At 35.8% G+C, this 21,425-nt stretch overlaps 1 protein-coding gene across 1 annotated transcript in view; it reads left to right on the top strand.

The window, feature by feature from the left end:
- The window catches only part of LOC145279986 (protocadherin Fat 4-like), a 140,143-nt gene that overhangs the window by 58,475 nt on the left and 60,243 nt on the right, over positions 1 to 21,425 (top strand). Inside the window, exons 11-15 of the mRNA XM_080131583.1 lie at positions 1,617 to 1,739; positions 2,701 to 2,877; positions 9,058 to 9,248; positions 13,897 to 14,329; positions 20,067 to 20,260. Coding sequence (XP_079987709.1) covers positions 1,617 to 1,739; positions 2,701 to 2,877; positions 9,058 to 9,248; positions 13,897 to 14,329; positions 20,067 to 20,260 — 1,118 coding nt within the window. The remainder of the gene's footprint in view (positions 1 to 1,616; positions 1,740 to 2,700; positions 2,878 to 9,057; positions 9,249 to 13,896; positions 14,330 to 20,066; positions 20,261 to 21,425) is intronic.

Raw genomic sequence — 21,425 nt, 5'->3', positions numbered from 1 at the left:
GAAAACTCAGTTTTGATTTTTTTTAAATTTTAACTGGCTTTGCAAACTCACTTTTTACTGATTCAAACATCCGTAATTCATGCATGTAGACTTTCTTACCAAGTCGATTGAAGACTCGAGAAGAGGCGTTTGATAAAATCAATAAATTGGCACAATTTCTATCACTCTCAATTCCAGTACACTTTATCTGCCGTCTCTTTGTTTATTAACAAAAGCGATAAAACATGCAATAAAAACAGAAGGTTTGGATAGTCCATTATAACCAATAAAGAGTATCGCCACAAGTATTAATATTTTTAACCTATATATATATATATATATATATATATATATATATATATATATATATATATATATATATATATTGAGAGAGAAAGAGAGAGAGAGAGAGAGAATCTGATGTTTTATTTTGGATTTCTTTTTTTTAATTAATTTTACTAGCTTTGCAATCTTACTTCTTTCTTATCCAAACAATCTAACCAAGCTCAATAGCTGGCTCTATATATTGGAGTATCATGTCCATGTTTGCTTCATGTACTGATGTATATCTATCTATTTACAACATTAATAAAATTAAGTAGATTTCCTCTTTTCAATCAAACATCATAGGACTATAAACACATGCATCACACATAGTTCTAATCAATATGGTCACGATTCCTACCACTATCTGATGCTTGTTTCCGAAAATTAAAAGTCAGTTTCATTCAATTTCATTATTTCCTACATCAATTCCGACCAAACTGACTCCCTCCAAAAAATGTACATTGCAAACTGACCTGGAAAAAACTACATTCCTGATGACATTCATTCTCGTGCTCACTGCAGTGCTGTTATTGTTGATAAAATATTATGAGAGCCAGATGCTCGTAGTTATCACTCTGCTGCGACAAGGATCGGTCGTTTTGTCAAAATAAGAAACGTGGTGCGTTTTATTAAGGAAATAAGTTTGCTTGAAATTAGCTTTTCACTCTCCAGATTCCATCATACTCATTAAAGCTACTGGACTTATGAAGCGATTTAGCATAGACTTTAAAGGACCACTTCCAAGAAATATCTATATATCAAAAAATAGAGGGCATGGATCACGATGTAGTTAGTAAAATAAACTTAATTTGTGAAATCAGGAACAAGAGAACTTAGGTGGGCCTTTAATATAGGTAGGCGGAATTACATCAGATATGAGGGACAGGGAATTCTGGGAGAGGATCTCACAGAGTCATAAGGTGTGTAATCAACAAAACAGAATAGTCTCATTTATAATCTAAAATGTTGTCCCCCCCCGCTTTCTCTTTCTCTCTCTCTCTCTCTCTCTCTCCCTCTCTCTCTCTCACTCTTATTTTTGACTATCGGACGTTAACCACTAAGAGACGATCACAGCCTGATGTAATTAATCAACTCTGCAGTCATTAAGAGGCGTGCGACTCAATAAATCTATTGTTCTCTCGAGCTAAGTTTTGTCGAATTCTTTGTCCATATTTGTCGGAAAAGAACGTCTGCCTGATGTCATTTCCACTTAAGTAATATTTTTCACCTGTATGTAATGATCTTCCAACATGATAAATGTGAATTGTTACATTTACTGATGACTTTGATTTGATTTGATTTGATTTCAGCTGGCCTCTTGATTTGCAAACGGGAGATGTTGAGCATAAAAATCCCGGCATTTGATGTGGATGTATTTGCGTCTGACCATCGGAATAAAGTTAGACCATTGTCGTTATCAGTCGTCCTCACAGGTCTGTTTTTTTTTTTTTTTTTTTTTTTTTTTTCAAATGTGGTCTCTCGTTTTAACAAGCAATCGTTGATTTTATTTAAACAGAATGAAGGTCAAAAGGTCAAAAGTTCAAAGGTGACATACATGAGAGACATGATCACTTAACATGTTAAAAGGTTTTTAATCAGATTTCTTTCAGAAGCCAAGTGAGTCACACGTCTAAAATGTAGATCCAATAATAGTCAGAAGGGCACCAAGCTTCCTATTTGCCCATTATTAGAAAATTGGATAAATCTTTTGATACACATGACTTGCTTCAATTATTGCCAAGAACTAATAATCTTAGTCGCAGGCGACTCCATAAAGAATCACCAATCATAGACAGGTATTGCCCGCCAGAAAAGAAGTTTTCATCCTCTCAGATTGTCTCGAATAAATCATCATATCCAACTACCAAATTAAAATGAAGCAGCACAAAACAATCAATGTGTATCATTATATTATTTATTTATTATATATTATATTTATTATATTTATTAAAAAACAAAACAAAACAAGATTCTTTTGGCATAAGCTTACACTTGCAGAACAATAATATTTATCAAATGTACCAAAAATTCATTTGAATAAAAATTATAAACCTTAGAAGCACCTGTGTGTTGCAACAAATTTGAAATTCTCAGGAAGAAAAGTTTAAAATGTGATGTTTGAACAGTCATTTTCGGAAAAGGTTACACAGGTGTAATCGAAGTCAAGTCAGTCCAGTGAATCACGAAGACCAAATAAAATACAGGTAAATAAATATGATCAGCACAATTCAGATATAATGTAATGAAAGGAATGCACCATAATAGAAATTTTAATGGTAACACTGTTATTACTAAAGCAGTCGTCAAATATGTGTAAAAGAAGCTCTTTTGCACATATAGAACATAACCCCAATGGTTCATGAAATAACTATTGTTTGTTTTGTTTTTTTCTAGAGATGAACAACCCACCAGTTCTTCATCCGACTCGGAAGATTTTTTATATCCACGAAAACACATCGCCTGGGACAGTCATTCACACATTCAATGCTTCAGACGTAGACGGTGATCGATTGATTTTTGAGGCGTTCTTCCAACCTGTAACCGGCTTTTCACATTTTCATCTCAACACTTGTAAGTTTTGCCATCCATTCTATCCATTTAAAAAATCACTTGAAACTAGTGGGACCTGTGGAAATTCCACAGTGAATTTAAGGAATTAGTTTTATTCTTTTTTTATATATCTAATATATAAACGGCCATATGTCTGTCTGTCTGTCTTCATATTTAAACTTTATCTCCTCCGAAACTAAAAGTTGCAGAGTGGCACGAGAGGCCTTAAATGATTGGATTTTTTTTTTATGAACCGTTCTTTTATGGGTCTTTAGCCAGTTAAAATAGTTTTCAAAGGGTCAAAAATGGGTCAAAATTGAAAAAAATCGTTAAACATTTTGTACATTCATCTTAGTTTATTTTTTATTTTTAATTTTTAATCAGTTCATATGTGTGTCACCTTGGTACAGTGGTAACGTCTCCAGCTTTGAATGCTGCAGTCTCGGTTTCGATTCTAGCTGATGGCACCTAAATACTTTTTTTTTTACTTTTGAAATCATGACTTTATAAAAATATATACGAAATCTGGACAAAGTAAAATATCATATTTAAGCATATTTTATGACCGGGCAAAACTGTGAGAGGTGGGAGAAAAAATACACTGTGGGAGTCACGATGTGGTAAAGGAGTGATGGTCGGATTGTGTGTCGTTCATTGGGGATTTCCGATTATAAAAAATATGACGTGACAAATTTGGACTTGTGTTCAGGGAAACAATTCCATGTATTATTCAATCAAAACATTTTTATAAATAACCCATTTATAATATAAATCTCACCTGTCTGTTTAAATGTATGTATGTATGTATGTATGTATGTATGTATGTACGGCATAATCGCATTGACACACCGGCTCTCGTCAGATCACCGAAGTTAAGCAACGTTGAGCCTGGTAATTTTATCTATATAAATAAAACAGTAAATCAATCTGTATGTATCCATGTGAAAATATTTAACCAATAAACTCTTAAACTACTGGTTACATAACACAGGATTAGCAAATCTCTCGACAGAGGCAACCTTTCTAGGGCAATTGCTCTTGACATATCAAATAGGATAGGGTATGGCATAAAGGTTTACTTCACAAGATCTCCAGCTATAGTATAGCTGAAAATGTCTTCTCAATTATTAAATCATTTCTCTCTGATAGGGTCATAAGAGTAGTAGTTGATGGGCAAAAATCAGAAACTCACAGTATAAATGCTGGAGTCCCTCAGGGGTCTATCCTGAGCCCAACTCTTTTCCTGATCTGCATTAATGATCTTCCAAATCACATCCTTACATCATTTGTAGATATTTATGCTGACGACACTATCATTTATGGTAGCACATCTAAGTCAGTAAACGACCAAGTTCTCTCCGATTCTCTCTCCTCTGATCTTGAGCACGTGGTACAATGGGGAAAGAGGTGGCTTGTTACTTTTAATGCATCTAAAACCAAACTTCTATCTTTACATCATCAACGTTCTGATCCCCATCTGGCATCAATTAAAATGAATGGCTCTCGTCTTGGGGAGGCCTCAAGTTTTGACAGGCTTCTGGGCTTGACCTTTACTCCTGATCTTAAATGGAATACGTACATCAAATCTGTTGCCAAGGCCGCTGGAAAAATGGTCGGATCTTTCTATCGATTTAGTAGATATCTTGCTGCTGATGCAATTCTCTATCTATATAAGAGCCAGATACGTCCAAGGATGGAATACTGTTGCCACATATGGGCAGTAGCTGCTAGAAAAGACTTGTCATGCCTTGATAGGGTTCAAAATAGACTTCGTGGCCTGGTGGGAGATGTCCTTTTTTCTTCGCTGCAACCTCTATCTCACAGAAGAGATGTTGCGAGTGTGTCTCTGCTTTATCGTTATTTTCATGGAAAGTGTTTGACTGAGCTTCAATCCCTGGTTCCCCCTTGCCAAACTTTCACAAGAAACACTAGACTAGCTGAAAACACTATCAATAATTCACCCCACTCGTTATCTGTGCCTAAACCTAAACATAGATTCCATGATCAAAGCTTTTTTCTTAGAACTGCACGCCTGTGGAATTGTCTTCCGTTTTCCTGCTTTCCAGCTGTTTACAATATGGTTGTCTTCAAGTCCAACGCGAACAAGTTTCTGATGAGCCGTTCCACTTAAGTTAACAAATTTACCGAACTTCCATTACTATCGATTACTATATTGTCCTTTTGACTACTGTACACTCTTTAACCCTTATCCTTGAATGGCCTATCGGCCTTGATAAGTGGTGACGCCTATGTAAAAAAAAAAAAAAACCCCACTGAAATTAACAGAAAATAGTAATCATACACTAAGGATGGTTTATAGTGAGTAAAATCTTTGTTTGGATGAATGAATAACGCATACAGAAATATGTGGGCAAGTGGAAATGCAAAATGTTCATTTCAACTTGCATTTGCATATTTGTATTACTTTTGTGCATGCGCAAATTCACTCATGGCTTGAAGTGATTTAATTTTAATTTAAAATCTTTCTTGTCTATCTGTTGATAACTCAACTGGTAGGGAGTGCGTCTGGACTGCTAAATGTTTTGGTTTCGGTTATAGTTGATGGCATCTAAGTCATTTTTTTAAACTTTTGAAATCAGTAATATATATATATATATTAGTGATGGGACGATTCCAATATTTTTCCCGATTCAGATACAATTACCAATAGCGTGCTAAATTTCTGATTCCGATACAATTACCGATTCCGATTCTTTATAAATCTCTAATTATTTAACTATAGAGTTGTTATTTCCCCCGATTTTCATAAAAACACATATTTATTATTTTATCATTATTACCCGCAGTGGGAGATCAAATAAAAAAAAGACAATTAAAAGAATCGTTTTGGCATTGGAAAATAGGCATCAATTTTTCCAATTCTGATACCGATTCCGACACCCCCAAATCTTCCGATTTTTTCAGATTCTCTATTCCAATTCCAATCAATCATCCGAACCCTAATATATATATATATATATATATATATATATATATATATATATATATATAATAGTCAATAGAAAATTGGCTCTGTAATAATAAATACGAAATTTGCATAAATTAAAATATATTTAAGCATATTTTACGACTGGGCAAGGTGCTTCCAGCACCGCTAGTTATATAATGAAAATGCATAAAAAAATGTATGAATTGAAATATAAAGATTATTTTCTTCCTTTAATTCTGTAACGCTGTACAACCTTTCTATTTAACGGTGTTGTTACATTTTAACAGACCCAACACGTTGTAGACTTCGTCGCAAGGAAACAGAAGAAAAAGAAAAAACTTAACGCGCTATTTTTTTTTTTAACAAAAGCATTTATATCTAGTATTTTCAACAGCACATTTTTTTTCTAAATATTCAAGCAGTTAATTACTACTTCTCCGGCCATATGTGACTTTTCATCTATGATGTAACCTCACCCACGTCTCTCGAACACGCGCTTGTTTGGTCATGTCTCACACACCACTTCTCCAAACATATCTTAAACAAGTGCTTCTCTAAGCACCTGCTTTGCCGAACACTTCTTCCCCGAGCACCGTGCATGTGCGTCCTTTTATCTCTGCTGTGACGTCACTTTCCACAGCTGGCTTGGTTATTTGCATATTTTTATGTGGCTGCTGCTGCTGCTGCTCCCAGCATTAGAAGCTCTGTTACAATTGGAAAGGAGAGAATAATGAACTTTTTTTTTTTTAGTAGAGCTTTATTGACTCCATTCATTCATTTCGCATGAATCAGATGATTCTTTTGTTGGCATTTGTTTCTCTGATATCTTACTAGTTAGAATTTTTTCTATGAAGACAACACATAATTACAGGAGGGACCACATTCCCAAATGGTCACCCATTTCAGTACTGACCAAGCTGAACGTTGCTTAACTTTGGTGTCAATGAGATTATGCCACATATGCCTTATTAGATAGATGTATACTTACTAGCCGAGGGGGGGGGGTTGCTCGAGCATAAAATACGCTTAAATATGATATTTTAATTTGTCCAGATTTTGCATGTATTATTATAGAGTCGTAGTAAAAAAAAAAAGTATTTAGGTGCCATCAGCTAGAATCGAAACTGAAAGCAAAATTGTAGCATTCAAAGCTGGCGACGTTACCAACGTGACATGCATATGAACTGATTAAAAATTAAAAATCAAAAATAAACTATGATGAAAGTACAAAATGTATAACGATTTTTTTTCAATTTTGATGCATGTTTGATCCCTTCAAAACTATTTTAACCAGCTAAAGACTCATGAAACAGCTAAAGACTCATGAAACAGCTAAAGGCTCATGAAACAGCTAAAGACTCATGAAACAGCTAAAGACTCATGAAACAGCTAAAGGCTCATGAAACAGCTAGACTCATGAAACAGCTAGACTCATGAAACAGCTAAAGACTCATGAAACAGCTAAAGGCTCATGAAACAGCTAGACTCATGAAACAGCTAAAGGCTCATGAAACAGCTAAAGACTCATGAAACAGCTAAAGACCCATGAAACAGCTAGACTCATGAAACAGCTAAAGACTCATGAAACAGCTAGACTCATGAAACAGCTAGACTCATGAAACAGCTAAAGACTCATGAAACAGCTAAAGGCTCATGAAACAGCTAGACTCATGAAACAGCTAGACTCATGAAACAGCTAAAGACTCATGAAACAGCTAAAGGCTCATGAAACAGCTAAAGGCTCATGAAACAGCTAGACTCATGAAACAGCTAGACTCATGAAACAGCTAAAGACTCATGAAACAGCTAGACTCATGAAACAGCTAGACTCATGAAACAGCTAAAGGCTCATGAAACAGCTAAAGACTCATGAAACAACGGTCTGTAAAAAATCCAAGCGCCACTCTGTGACTTTTAGTATTGGAAGAGGTAGAGTTTGAAGATATGGAGACAGACAGACAGACAGATAGCCTTTTAGATATTATTATTATTATTATTATTATTATTATTATTATTATTATTATATGTATCTGTTTTTCTTTTTACAGTAAAACAAATCAATCTAATAACCACCCACATCTTTATAATTCGGATAAAACATGAATATTCTTTGATAGACGAAAAGGCACAGAATAGTCAACAAAGCCATTTTCATGTTAAGAAGGGTTTTCTAAACAGTAACATTATTATTTAAAAACTCATTCTAAATTAGGAGGGTTCTTTTAATTTTTTTTAATTTTTTTTTATTTAAAAATTTTTTTTTTATTCAATTTTCACCCCAAACAAGGCAAGTGCCACTTTGAAGTAGGGGGCTACTATCGGGGACATAATTTGCGGGGGTATTATGAAGGGAGATGAGTATAAAGATGTTTGTTCACATTACACTTGAACTTCTGCATATCAGTACAGTTGGGAAAGCAATATACCAGAAGAGAGTTCCAAAGACTTGCAGTTCTGTGGAAGAAACTATTGGAGTAAAAGGCTTTCTTACACCTAGGTATTTCTACTGTAAAGGGTGGGACTTAGTTGCTTGGTGGGTTTGTCGGAGGGGAGGGGGTAGTCACGTCGAGGAGGTACAAGCGCTTGCAGTTTGTCAGAGCATTAACCATTAAAGTATTTGTAGAACAGGCAGAGGGATGCAACATTTCGTCAATGGGACAGAGGCTGAAGCCTAGATGACAGTTTAGGATCTATCAGGTTGGCGACTCTCTTTTGAACCCTGTCCAGGAGTGAGAGACAAGCAGCAGATGCACCAGCCCAAATGCGACAACAGTACTCCATACATGGGCGAATGGTGGTCTTATAGAGGTACAGGATACTTTCAGGTGTAAGTAATTTTCTGGCACAATAGAGAGAGCCCACCTTCTTTACAGCAACCTTGGCAATGCTCTCAATGTATATATTCCAGTTCATATTCCCTGTTAACGTTGGGCTTTGTTAATTATCATATTTCTATGTGACATGCTAGATTAACCAGCAATGCTTCAATCAAACTATCATACAATTTTATATACTTAAAGATTGTTTTCCTTAATTCACTTATTCTTTACATTTTATTATAAAAGAAATTTACACATACATATAGATACACACACACATCGACACACACACACATATAGATACACACACACACATAGATACACACGCGCACAAACACAAAGTTCTTCTCATATAATAGTAGAGAAATGACCAACAATGTTTCAAGCAAACTATCATATTATTTTATATTCATATGAGTTTTCTTTTCACAGCTGGAAACTTGATTGTTAGCAACAATCTGGATTTTGAATCGTTGAATTCACACACCTTCATGGTGTCCGTTATGGCAAATGACGGAATAACAGTATCAGAGTCGTTGAATGTGACCCTAATAATCGTGGACGCAAATGAACCCCCACGGTTCTCTTCTGATAATTACACAGTCTTTACGTATGAAGGGTCGGTAAGTCTTTCTCTTCTATTACTAAGACGTTCATTTCAAATGCAACAAGTAACTTAGTAAAACTAATGCAAGGTGACTCGTAAAAAATGCCCCCCCCCAATTATTAGTAAAAATTCAAAATGATTTCTGCAAATCCAATCATATTTGGTACAAATAAGCTTTAGTTTATGCCTAACTTGTCCACCAAGTTTCAGCCATCAATATCCAACAGTTTTTGTTTTTATTGCGGTTCAGTTTTGTTTTTATTGCGGTTCAGTGATCCTGGATATGACATGAGAAGAATTGTTAAAAGTTAACGCCTATTGAAAAAAAAAAAATGAATTAAAGATCTAGGGTTAGTAGATATGGAATAAATAGTCATGACAGGAAAACATGGGAAGAAGTGATATAAGAATGGATATCGGAGAAAAAGAGATTAATAAAGACCTGGCCAGGAATAGGTTGGTTTGGAAACAAATTTCTAAAAAATGTCCAACACATGACAGCATATAAAACGGACGATGATGATGATGATGATGATGATGACGATGACGACGACGATGAGGATATTGATGATGATGATGACGACGTTGATGATGATGATAGCTATGATGACGATGATGATGACTATGGTGAATACGATGATGATGATGATGATGATGACGATGACGATGACTATAATTACGATGGTAATGATGATAATAACGATGATGGCTATGATGATGATGACAAATGATGATGATGACAAATGATGATAATGATGACGATGATGATGACGATGATGATGGTAATTATGATGACGATCATAATGATGATCTGACACACTCCTCTCTAGGCACTGCGATGCATTTTGACTGCAATGATGCTCCTTAGTTCAGTGTTCATTTTTTCCCCGTCTGATTTTGACATTAATAGGATTAAAAATCAAGATATTTCATGCAAATATAATATGCACAAACGGCAGAACAATATCTGAGGTGTGTTATAGGCTTATTATTTCTCAAATTCCTCGATAATCTTAGATTTCTATACTTTTTCTGCTGAGAAGTCACGGCCAAAATCGGTTAAGATCAATGGAAGTGGTAAAATATTTTCTCTCTAATAAATTCCTCCTCCCCCTGCCACCACTTAACACCGTTTGGGGATCGTTCACAAGGAACAGTTGAGAAGAGAACACCGGTTTGGCTTCGTAGTTCTTTCATGTGAAGTTATTTAAAATCACTAAACTAAGCTGCAGTGCTCTGTGGCGTAGTGGTTAGCGTGCTGGACAATTCACATTATATTTTCACGTTCGCGCCGACCTACCGTAGTCGTTTTTTTTTTTTTTTTTTTCCTAAACAACTGGAATGGACTTTTCTTGGTGGCCGAACTGTTAACGTTGCAGATGTTTTTTTTTTTTGTTTTTTTTCACACTTTATTTTCCTACTTTTACTCATGACTCTGGGTTTGATCCTTCCTACTTACCTACCATAACATTTTTTAAAACTCCCCCTCCCCTGTCCCGGAAACAAACACTCGGGCAACGCCGGGTACCCCCGCTAGTATATATATATATATATATATATATATATATATATATTAACTTACACAGATCAAGCAACCTGCAGCACAGATCCGACAGTGGAAAGAACCTACCTCATATCGAACAAGGGACGAGGTATCAAACCAGCTTTAACCCAAGCCGACGTCTCACCAGTAGGAATTTTATATACTCGAAAGGATGATGTCACGCCAACAAGTTAACCTTACGAGTAATCAATAGAATATTCAGAAAATGTGAGAGAATATATATATAATAATTTTCCACAGCCAAACCAATGTCGCAGCCCACAAGAGTCAAGAAAGCCAACAAACCGGAAGTCCAAGACTCGAGTTTCGCCCTTATTTGGGCTCATCAGTTAGACATATCCGCGCTCAGAATTTGAAACCCGAACCGCTTGCATGACGTGTGGCGTGTTTGCTCAGTTGGTAGAGTGCTCACCTAGCATGCAAGCGGTTCGGGTTTCAAATCCTGAGCACAGATATGTCTAACTGATGAGCCCAAATTATGGCGAAACTCGAGTCTTGGACTTCCGGTTTGTTGGCTTTCTTTACTCTTGTGGGCTGCGACATTGGTTTGGCTGTGGAAAATTATTATATATATATTCTCTCACATTTTCTGAATATATATATATATATATAATGTATGTATGTATCATATATATATATATGTATGTATGTATCATATATATGTATGTATGTATCATATCTATATGTATGTATGTATCATATATATATATATGTATGTATCAGATATATATATATATGTATGTATGTATGTATCATATATATATATATGTATGTATGTATGTATCATATATATATATATGTATGTATGTATGTATCATATATATATATATATATATGTATGTATGTATCATATATATATATATGTATGTATCATATATATATATATATATATGCATGTATGTATCATATATATATATATATATGCATGTATGTATCATACATATATATATATATATATATATATATATATATATATATATATATATACAGGGTGACTCCAAAAAATGGGCCCCGTGTACACTTTATGTGATATCTCCATTATTTATTCACCGATTGCCCTTATTTTACAGGACATGGCAGAATCAATGTCCGTGAGTACACCAAGACCCCAGTGGGAGCTTAGACAAAGAATACACTGTGTTAAATTTTATTATAAGACAGGCTCGTTTAAGAAAACCCAGGACAGTTTCATGCGTCAGTTCGAATGTAAAAAGGCTCCATCCAAAAGCAGAATTCAGAACTGGGTGGACCACTTCGAGAAGTATGGGACCGTGGAGAACCTCAACGCTGCCAGAGAGAATCGTCCAAGCCACTCGGGACGTCCCAAGAAGCGAAAAGCCAAGCTGGTCGGAAGAGTGAGAGAGTCTCTCCAGCAGAGTCCGAAACGCTCTGTGCGTAAGGGAAGTCAGTCCCTCGGTATGTCCCATGAGACTTGCAGGAAAGTGCTGGTGAATGATATCAGGGCTTACCCATACAGAATACAGACGCTGCAGACCCTTACAGCCTCAGACAAGAAGCAGAGGAGGGCTATGGCAGTCAAGATGCTCGAGAAGATCGAGGAGACACCAAGTTTCCTTAACCTCCTTTGGATCTCAGATGAAACCCACTTCCATCTTGATGGAAAGGCGAACTCCAAGACAAATGTCTTCTGGAGGTCCTCAGTAGCCACCAAGCCCCTGCACTCTCCTAAGTGCACGATGTGGGCTGCAATCTCGGCCAGAGGCATCATCGGACCAATCTCCATCAAAGAATCTGGCGCAGCTGTGACAGTCACCAAGGAGCGGTATATGGAGGTCCTCAAACCCTTCAAGAGTGAGCTCCAGACCATCTACCCGTCGCTCATGAGCAAGTTCTGGTTCCAGCAGGATGGAGCAAGTTCTCACACCTCAAACCTGTCCTGAGATTGGCTGAAAGAGAATTTCGGAGGCTGAGTGATCAGTCTCAAGACTGATTTTAAGTGGGCACCCCATAACCCGGACCTAAGCCCCCCCCCCCCAGATTTTTTTCTTTGGGGCTATCTTAAGGACAGAGTCTATGCAGGGAAACCAAGAACCATCACGGAACTCAAGGAAGCCATCAGGGAGGAGATGAGAGCCATTACCAATTCAGTCTGTAAGAACATCATGGACAACTTAGTGCTGCGCCTTAAGAAATGCACGGAGCTAAATAGAGGCCATCTAGAACATATGCTTTAGAACGGAGAAAAAAAGGCCAAAGACTCTAGTGTTTTGATGTGATGATTTGAATATAATAAACTAGTTATGACCAAAGTTTCATTTTATTCAGACAAAACATTAAGAAACGGGGCCTAATTAGAGTTGGGGCCCGTTTTTTGGGGTCCCCCTGTATATATATGTATGTATCATATATATATATATATGTACTAAATAATCGCAAGTGCCCCTGTCACCTTTTGTGAACGATTTTGCAAGAGTGTAGCTGGTTTGGAGAGCCATCTACATGCGCATGGACGCTCTACATCAATCTGAAGAGATGGCAAGCTTCTGTCAAGAAGTAGCAATCATATATATCATATATATATATATATATATATAGGTAAATTCAACTATTTCTTCGCTATTGTCATAACACAATATGCAAAATGGTGACTGCTTGTTCAGAAAGATATATGTGGACATGTAGTCATCCATGAATATTGAATGCCTTGAACCGTTTCTTAGAATTTAATACTGGTGCCAGGTTATATGCTATCATTTTATATATCTACAAAGGCACTAGCCTCTCTTTCTTAGAAGGCTCCCTTTTTTATTAGCTACTATAAGATTTAGGGGAGAACGCTACTTCTTTCACAGGATCATTCCACTTTGATTCTTGTCTTATAATACTGAGTGTCTAGCAAGACGGACATAAAATACAATTTCTTGAATCTTTAGCATGACTCAACTCAGGATTGAACCTTGGTCTCTCGACCCGTTAGTGAACACTTTAACCAAAGGGGACGTTTTTGAGTTCTTGGTATGACTCAACCCAGGATTGAACCTCCCGGCCCATTGGTGTACACTTTAATCGTTACGCTAAGTATGCCATTTTCATTGATATGTGATTAGATTTCAAAGCATAACTGTAAGTATAATTTCAGGTTGGCTCAGAAGCAACTCCGCAAAGTCTACTTCAAGTACGAGATGTTGACAAATCGGACAACATTACGTTCTACATTAGTGGAGGATCAAACTCTATGAATTTCTTCATCGACGGACGTTCTGGTCAGATCAAATTTTCAGTTCTTTATGATGTCCGGATCATGCCGAAAACCGTCCAACTGAATATCACGGCCAGAGACAGTGGAGGACTCGAGTGCTTTACTACGGTAACAATCATGATCAGAGCGTTAAACTGGAAACCACACCTGAATAACCTTCCATGGAGACAGATGGTTCCAGAAAGTGCTCGTCACTATCGGCCAGCTCTGTACACAATAACTGCATTTGATCCTGATGTGAATGACACAAAATCTTTCCGAGTTACTTACTTCCCAGCAGTTGGAGCGGCAAAGTTTCATGTAAATCCTTCAAGTATGTTTTTCTTTTTTCTTTTTTTTTTTTTTTTTTTCATTGTGTAGTAAAAAAAAAGAATATCTTTTAGTGTTATTGAAAACAACGTAAGATTCAGAGGTCTGATCTTTTGTCAAGGGGAATCATTCTGGTCTAGAAATCAGTTTATATCCAAGGGAGATAACTATGGCCTAAACACTGCTTTTGATTATTTATTTTAGATTTTCTCAAAAGTTATTGTGCATCTATAAGAACATAATTAATTCTCTCTACCATCATCATCAAACAGTACACCCAGTGGTGTGTTGGGCCGTAACAAAGCCCTTCCACCTCTGCCTATCCTGAGCCAGCCTAGCCAGTGAACCCCAAGAATGCTGCATAGCTTTTCTCTCCCTTTTCACCGTTCTTCTCCAAGTTGCATTTTAGTGGTACTAATGTCCTCCCTCATCTTGCTCAAAAGTTATTGTGCATCTATAAGAACATAATTAATTCTCTCTACCATCATCATCAAACAGTACACCCAGTGGTGTGTTGGGCCGTAACAAAGCCCTTCCACCTCTGCCTATCCTGAGCCAGCCTAGCCAGTGAACCCCGAGAATGCTGCATAGCTTTTCTCTCCCTTTTCACCGTTCTTCTCCAAGTTGCATTTTAGTGGTACTAATGTCCTCCCTCATCTTGCTGGTAATCCCTCCACTTCCGCCTGTACTGAGCCAGCCTAGCCAGTGAACCACAAGAATGCTGCACCGTCCTTCTTCAAGTTGCTCTCGACCTTAAGGTCCTCCCTCATCCTACTGGTAACGTTCTCTTTGGCCACCAGCATTCATACGAGTTTCACTTGATTCAGAAGCCCCCCCCCCCTCACATACTGAAGTAGGGGTTCTGTTTGTTGCCGTTTCTGTAACATACTTGTTTTACGAGAAAGGATCGTTAGCCCTATGCTCAACCTCTAACCTGGAGGACCAGAGATTACTCTTTGTCTGGTTTCTATCCGTCGACCTTTCTGACAAAGGTGATCCTGCCAGGAGCTTTCGTTCCCACCAGCATAGCTCTAGGGATTATTGAAATGCTTTAGCTCCTTCACCGTGACAAGGTGGTAATCCAAGAAGGAGTCTCTCTACCAAGCAAGCACTTAAACTTGTTATATTCTTGTTATGGTCTATATCTACAAAGTATTTGGAAAATCGATAGAATAACTTGGGTATTACGTTCTATATAAATAAAGCTTCTTTGTGTGACAGGTGCTTTTATTATAATGATAAATGAGTCTGTTTGTTAATTATCTATTTGCATATTTACTCTTTTATTAAACTGTTTGTTTAACTCTTTCTATCAGGCTGTGACTGTCTAGAGTCCTAAATATCTGTCTTAACAGCCGTGCTCGTCAAGTCTCTGAGTGTGGGTCCGTGTGTGTCAGAACATATAGCAATATATACATAACGACATACCTGTCTTTTGCTGGGCCTCTGGGAGCATTCACCACCGTCTTGGTGAAGCTGGTTCTGTTACAACAAAAACAAAGATGCATGCAAGACAGGAACCCAAGACGAATGGTTGTTTTTATAAATATTTTCTTTATTCACTCCCAAACGTTCCGTCACAGCAGACTGGAGTGAATGACATTCTCTGCCTGTGGTTCCATTTGGAAACCCTCACACCCTTTTGGAGAGCCAGTTTACTCCATCTTATCTCTTCAGCTTCTTAGAACGAACTCACTAAAATTAACTCAGTTTATTCAAACCGGAACACCTGGCACGTCAGATCCGATCCCCATTTGCATACTTTCCGGTGCAACTTGATCGGTCACAGAGTTTGATTAATGTCACAACATGACTCTTTAACCCTTTCTGCACCCGCAATGCTTGCTCAACTATCGTTTCCCATGATTCAATCTATTGTTTACTCCGCTAGATAGATAGACAATTAGATAGATAGATAGATAGATAGATAGATAGATGAACCGATAACTGAATAAATGCTTTCTACCCGGCGTTGCCCGGCGATTACGTAACACTTTTTTCATTACTATAAGACATCATCCTTAAAACATCAGCCTATTAACTTGGTAATATATAACTTTTTTGTTTTTTTACCTTTAACTACAGTAATATTATTGTATATGCAACTAAGACATTTTATAAATCACTTAAATTATAGAGTGTCATCTTTAGCTTTCGTTAACACCATGTAAGTTCCATCTAACTTAATTTCAAATTTTGTACTGGAAGTCCATGCAGCACTGTCTCTACTACATCTCTAAAAAATTTTTTTCTTGGTCTGTTCTGAGAGGGAAGATTTCCAGATAACTTTCAGCCGATTGTGCACTCCAAGCCTTGGCTATTCTGACATGGACGTCTTTTTCGGTGGATACAATGTGGCTGCCGAGATATTCAAAGTCATCTACTTGTTTGAGTGGTGTTCTGTCTAGTGTTTCAACTGGGCTAGTTTGGTGGAAGGACATATATTCTGTTTTGGTTGCGTTTGTATGTAGTCCAATCATGACAGTTAACTCTTCCAGGATATGTAATTATTATAGTAATATTCATTTTTAATACCTACAGACATTAGTGTTTTATCCTTCTGGGAATCAGCATTGCAGGGTGCCATGATTACCGCCGGTTGGGAGATTCAAACCTAGCCACAAAGCTATCTCTGACTTCATTGGCAAGGAACAAACCACCCAACCAATGTTAACCCCGAGAAATATAAATAGAATTCCCTCCAATATATATATATATATGTCTATTATATATCTATAAAAGTGAAAGTGTCTGTGTGTGTGTGTGTGTACATTTTCCTACGCAATAACTCTGTCAATTTTTAGTCTACAGACTCGAAATTTGATATACAGGTTACTGAGGTTTGGGAAAATCGATGTGATCGATTTTTGGACAGAAATTTGGTGATTAAGGGGTCAAAGTTCAACGATTTGACCTTTGAGAACTCTACCAAACTCCTCCGACAATTTTGGGTCTACACACTTGAAATTTTAGATATAGGTTCCTTGGTCATGGATCTAACTTAATAACTTGATTTGAGCCCAAAACAATAAATGTTAAGGGGTAAAAAAAAGGGGTCAAATTAAAAAAAAAATTGGAGGAAACACACGCAACGCTTTGACTACAAATCTAGAGATGATGTGTATTGAGAGACTGTAATCTCGGATGTATAGACCTGTGTTCCCTCTCACCGTATATTGTGTTGTATTGTATCGTATTGTGTTGTATTGTGTTGTGTTGTATTGTATTGTGTTGTATTGTATTGTGTTGTATTGTATTGTGTTGTATTGTATTGTATTGTGTTGTATTGTTGTTTTGTATTGTATTGTGTTGTATTGTATTGTGTTGTGTTGTGTTGTATTGTATTGTGTTGTGTTGTGTTGTATTGTATTGTATTGTGTTGTATTGTATTCTGTTGTATTGTATTGTGTTGTATTGTATCGTGTTGTATTGTATTGTATTGTGTTGTATTGTGTTGTATTGTATTGTATTGTGTTGTATTGTGTTGTGTTGTATGTTATTGTATTGTATTGTGTTGTGTTGTGTTGTATTGTATTTTATTGTATTGTGTTGTGTTGTATTGTATTGTATTATGTTGTATTGTATTGTGTTGTGTTGTATTGTGTTGTATTGTGTTGTGTTGTATTGTATTGTGTTGTATTGTATTGTGTTGTGTTGTGTTGTATTGTATTGTATTTTATTGTAGTGTGTTGTGTTGTATTGTATTGTATTGTGTTGTATTGTATTGTGTTGTTTTGTATTGTGTTGTGTTGTGTTGTATTGTATTGTATGTTGTGTTGTATTGTGTTGTATTGTATTGTATTTTGTTGTATTGTATTGTGTTGTATTGTATTGTATTGTGTTGTATTGTATTGTATTGTATTGTGTTGTATTGTATTGTGTTGTATTGTATTGTGTTGTGTTGTGTTGTGTTGTGTTGTATTGTATCGTGTTGTATTGTGTTGTGTTGTATTGTATTGTGTTGTATTGTATTGTATTGTGTTGTATTGTTTTGTATTGTATTGCATAAATTCTCTTCATGCATATATTGTATTATATTGCATCGTATAAATTCTCTTCATGCATATCTGTAAAAGACTAGCAGGGCGCGTGGAACTTTACGGTTAATAAAATAAAAGTATGTCTTTATTTTACTGACTTAGCAACAAAAATCCGATATAGCATAAATCTAATGTAATCACTAACCACAGGAAAATTTGTTGCATCTATTATTTTCCAAACATGCAAATATTTTATTTTATTCTCCTCTCTTGTATTTTTTCTTTTCCTCTTACTGTCAACTAATATGCCACTATCTCTCACCCTCTCTCAACTGATATAACATGCTCTTTCTCACCCTTTCCTACATATAAACATGCATTAATTATTCCCCCCCTCTCTCTGTTTGAAATCTCTACTACTGAACTACTGCTACTTCTTAACAGGCCAGGTTATTGTCTCTTTCATTATCTATTTTTCTTTTAATATCAAATAACGTTCCCTGTTCTCTCTCTCTCTCTGCAAACTGATAGAACACGCTCTTTCTCACAGTTTCCTACATATACACACACTAAATACTCTGTTTTTCTCTCTCTGTTTGAAAGTTCTGCTATTGTTATTCCTGTCTCTTTCATTGTCTATTTTTTCTTACTATCAAATAACGTGTTCTCTCTCTCTCTCTGTAAACTGATACAACACGCTCTTTCCTAGCGTTTCCTATATAAAAACGAAATTTCTGCAACTGTCACTTTCATTGTCTATTTTTCTCTTATTATTAAATCACGTGTCTCCTCTCTAACATACTCCTCTCCCTTCTCTCTCTCTCTCTCTCTCTCTCTCTCTCTCTCTCTCTCTCTCTCTCTCTCTCTCTGTAACTGATATAAGACACTCTTTATTACTTTTTAGCATCTATCAAAATATCTTAATTAATATTCCCTTCTTCACCTGCCTGTTTCAATCCTTCTTTTTTTTTCTGTCCTGCTGTTAACTGACCTCTCTCGGTCATATATTATTTAATTATTGGAATTCTTTTGAGATGAGTAATTTGTATATTTTTATTTATTTATTTATTTGCGGACTGTTATCCGCATCATCATAGTTGTTGCCTCACGACGTTCCGGTCAATTGTTCCTCTAGCCTTCGTCAGGTGGTTAATTGCAACGGGATAGAAATGTTGAATCTTAACTGTATCTTCAGTAATGACTGTCTTCCATAGTTGTTGTTGTCTCACCACGTTTTTGGTCAACTAATCCTCTGGTAGGATTGAAACCGCTATCTTCAGATAATGCTCACCTGGAACTGTACAGATTCAACGTCTCTATCCACTGCGCCACGGGCCCCGAAAGGCAATCAAGGTTGGACTTTCTGGTCTAATAAATCGAAGATTTTTGTTATCTGACTGATCTTCAATTGTCGGTTCCGTACCAAAAAGTATATTTTTATTTAATTATTGGAATTATTTTTGTAATGAGTAATTTGCATATTTTTATTCATGGAAGGCAGTAATTACTGAAGATGCAATTAAAGATTCAGCATTCCTATCCTATCTGACGAAGATCAGAGGAATAATTGATCGAAACGTCGCCAAACAACAAACAAATAAAAAAAAAGTGAGGATAATAGTCCGAAAAAAAAATATCTCTCGTCATTTTTGTTATACAAAGTAAATAATGAAACATATGAACGAATGAATAGACATTCCAAAAGACATTATTATTAATATATAGAAATTTCCTTCTTTTATTTTCTTTCCTTTTCCTCAGCTGGCGAAGTGTCAATTACTGAAGATCAAATTCTGGATTTTGAATCCGGCCCTCGTGAATACGTTTTAACGGTTGTAGTCAACGACGGGACGGCCGACTCCAAGCCAGCAAACCTTACACTTCAAATAACTGATGTGAACGAACCGCCAACTTTCAACCAACCCATCTACTATGTAGAGACTTTAGAGATGATCGTAAGCAATCAATATTCACTCATCGATTATGAAACAATGTTCTTGTTTCATCACATTCATCGCATTAATGATTTGTTAGTATGATTTTTATTTCACACAGAATTATATATCTGAAAGATACCTGTATATCCTCTAAAACATATATTTATGAAAATTTGACGTGCTTAGTTAACTACATAAAACAACGAATAATAATAATAATAATAATAATAATAATAATAATATATATATATATATATATATATATATATATATATATATATATATATATATATATATATATGAATAAAAAAAATGCGAAAAGTATAAAAGCTTATAACTTTTCTTTATTCGTTTTTAATTGGTGACGTGCAGGAATACAAAATAATAATATTATGAAAAAAAAATTAAAAAACTTTTTTCATAAGTACATAATTTTCGACCGATCCTTCAGTCTTCATCGGTGTAGTGAAAGTATGAGGATGCACGGGGAAAAGGGGAATGGAAAAGCCATATATATATATATATATATATATATATATATATATATATATATATATAGAGAGAGAGAGAGAGACAGACAGACAGACAGACAGACAGACAGACAGACAGAGACAGAGACAGAGAAATAAAAAAGGAATAAACCAAGTTATGTGTTCATCAACGAAACTTGGTTTATTCCTTTCCATTATTCTCATATTCTCATTATATATATATATATATATATATATATATATATATATATATATATATATATATATATATATATAATGGGTAAATGGGGAATGGTAAAAAACCTGGAGAAATAGTACAGCAAAATATGTTTTTCAAAACACACACACACACACACACACACACACACACACACACACACACACACACACACACATATATATGTCAAAAATGTTGAGGGCATTGTAAGTTCATGAATGTACGTTCGATATACTCAAATTCTTCCTTGATGTATTCTCCACTGCGTATTCTCAGGGCTCTAAGAAAAAAAATCCTATTAGAATACCCCTTTTTACTTTATCATCGTGATGAGAATAAAAATGTATGTAATCATTTTTATTCGTTACTTTCCGATGGACTTTAAAACTTAGATGATCGTTGTTATTTATGATATTTATGCCCAGAAAAGGTATGGAGCTGTTATTTTCTCTTTCATATGTATAGTTAATAGTGG

The sequence above is a fragment of the Euprymna scolopes genome, chromosome 7, assembly GCF_053919585.1.
Source record: "Euprymna scolopes isolate OS-2025 chromosome 7, ASM5391958v1, whole genome shotgun sequence".
In the NCBI taxonomy this organism is placed as follows: domain Eukaryota; kingdom Metazoa; phylum Mollusca; class Cephalopoda; order Sepiida; family Sepiolidae; genus Euprymna; species Euprymna scolopes.
The sequence above is the reverse complement of the archived record's forward strand: the minus strand, read 5'-3'. Positions and strand labels throughout refer to the sequence as shown.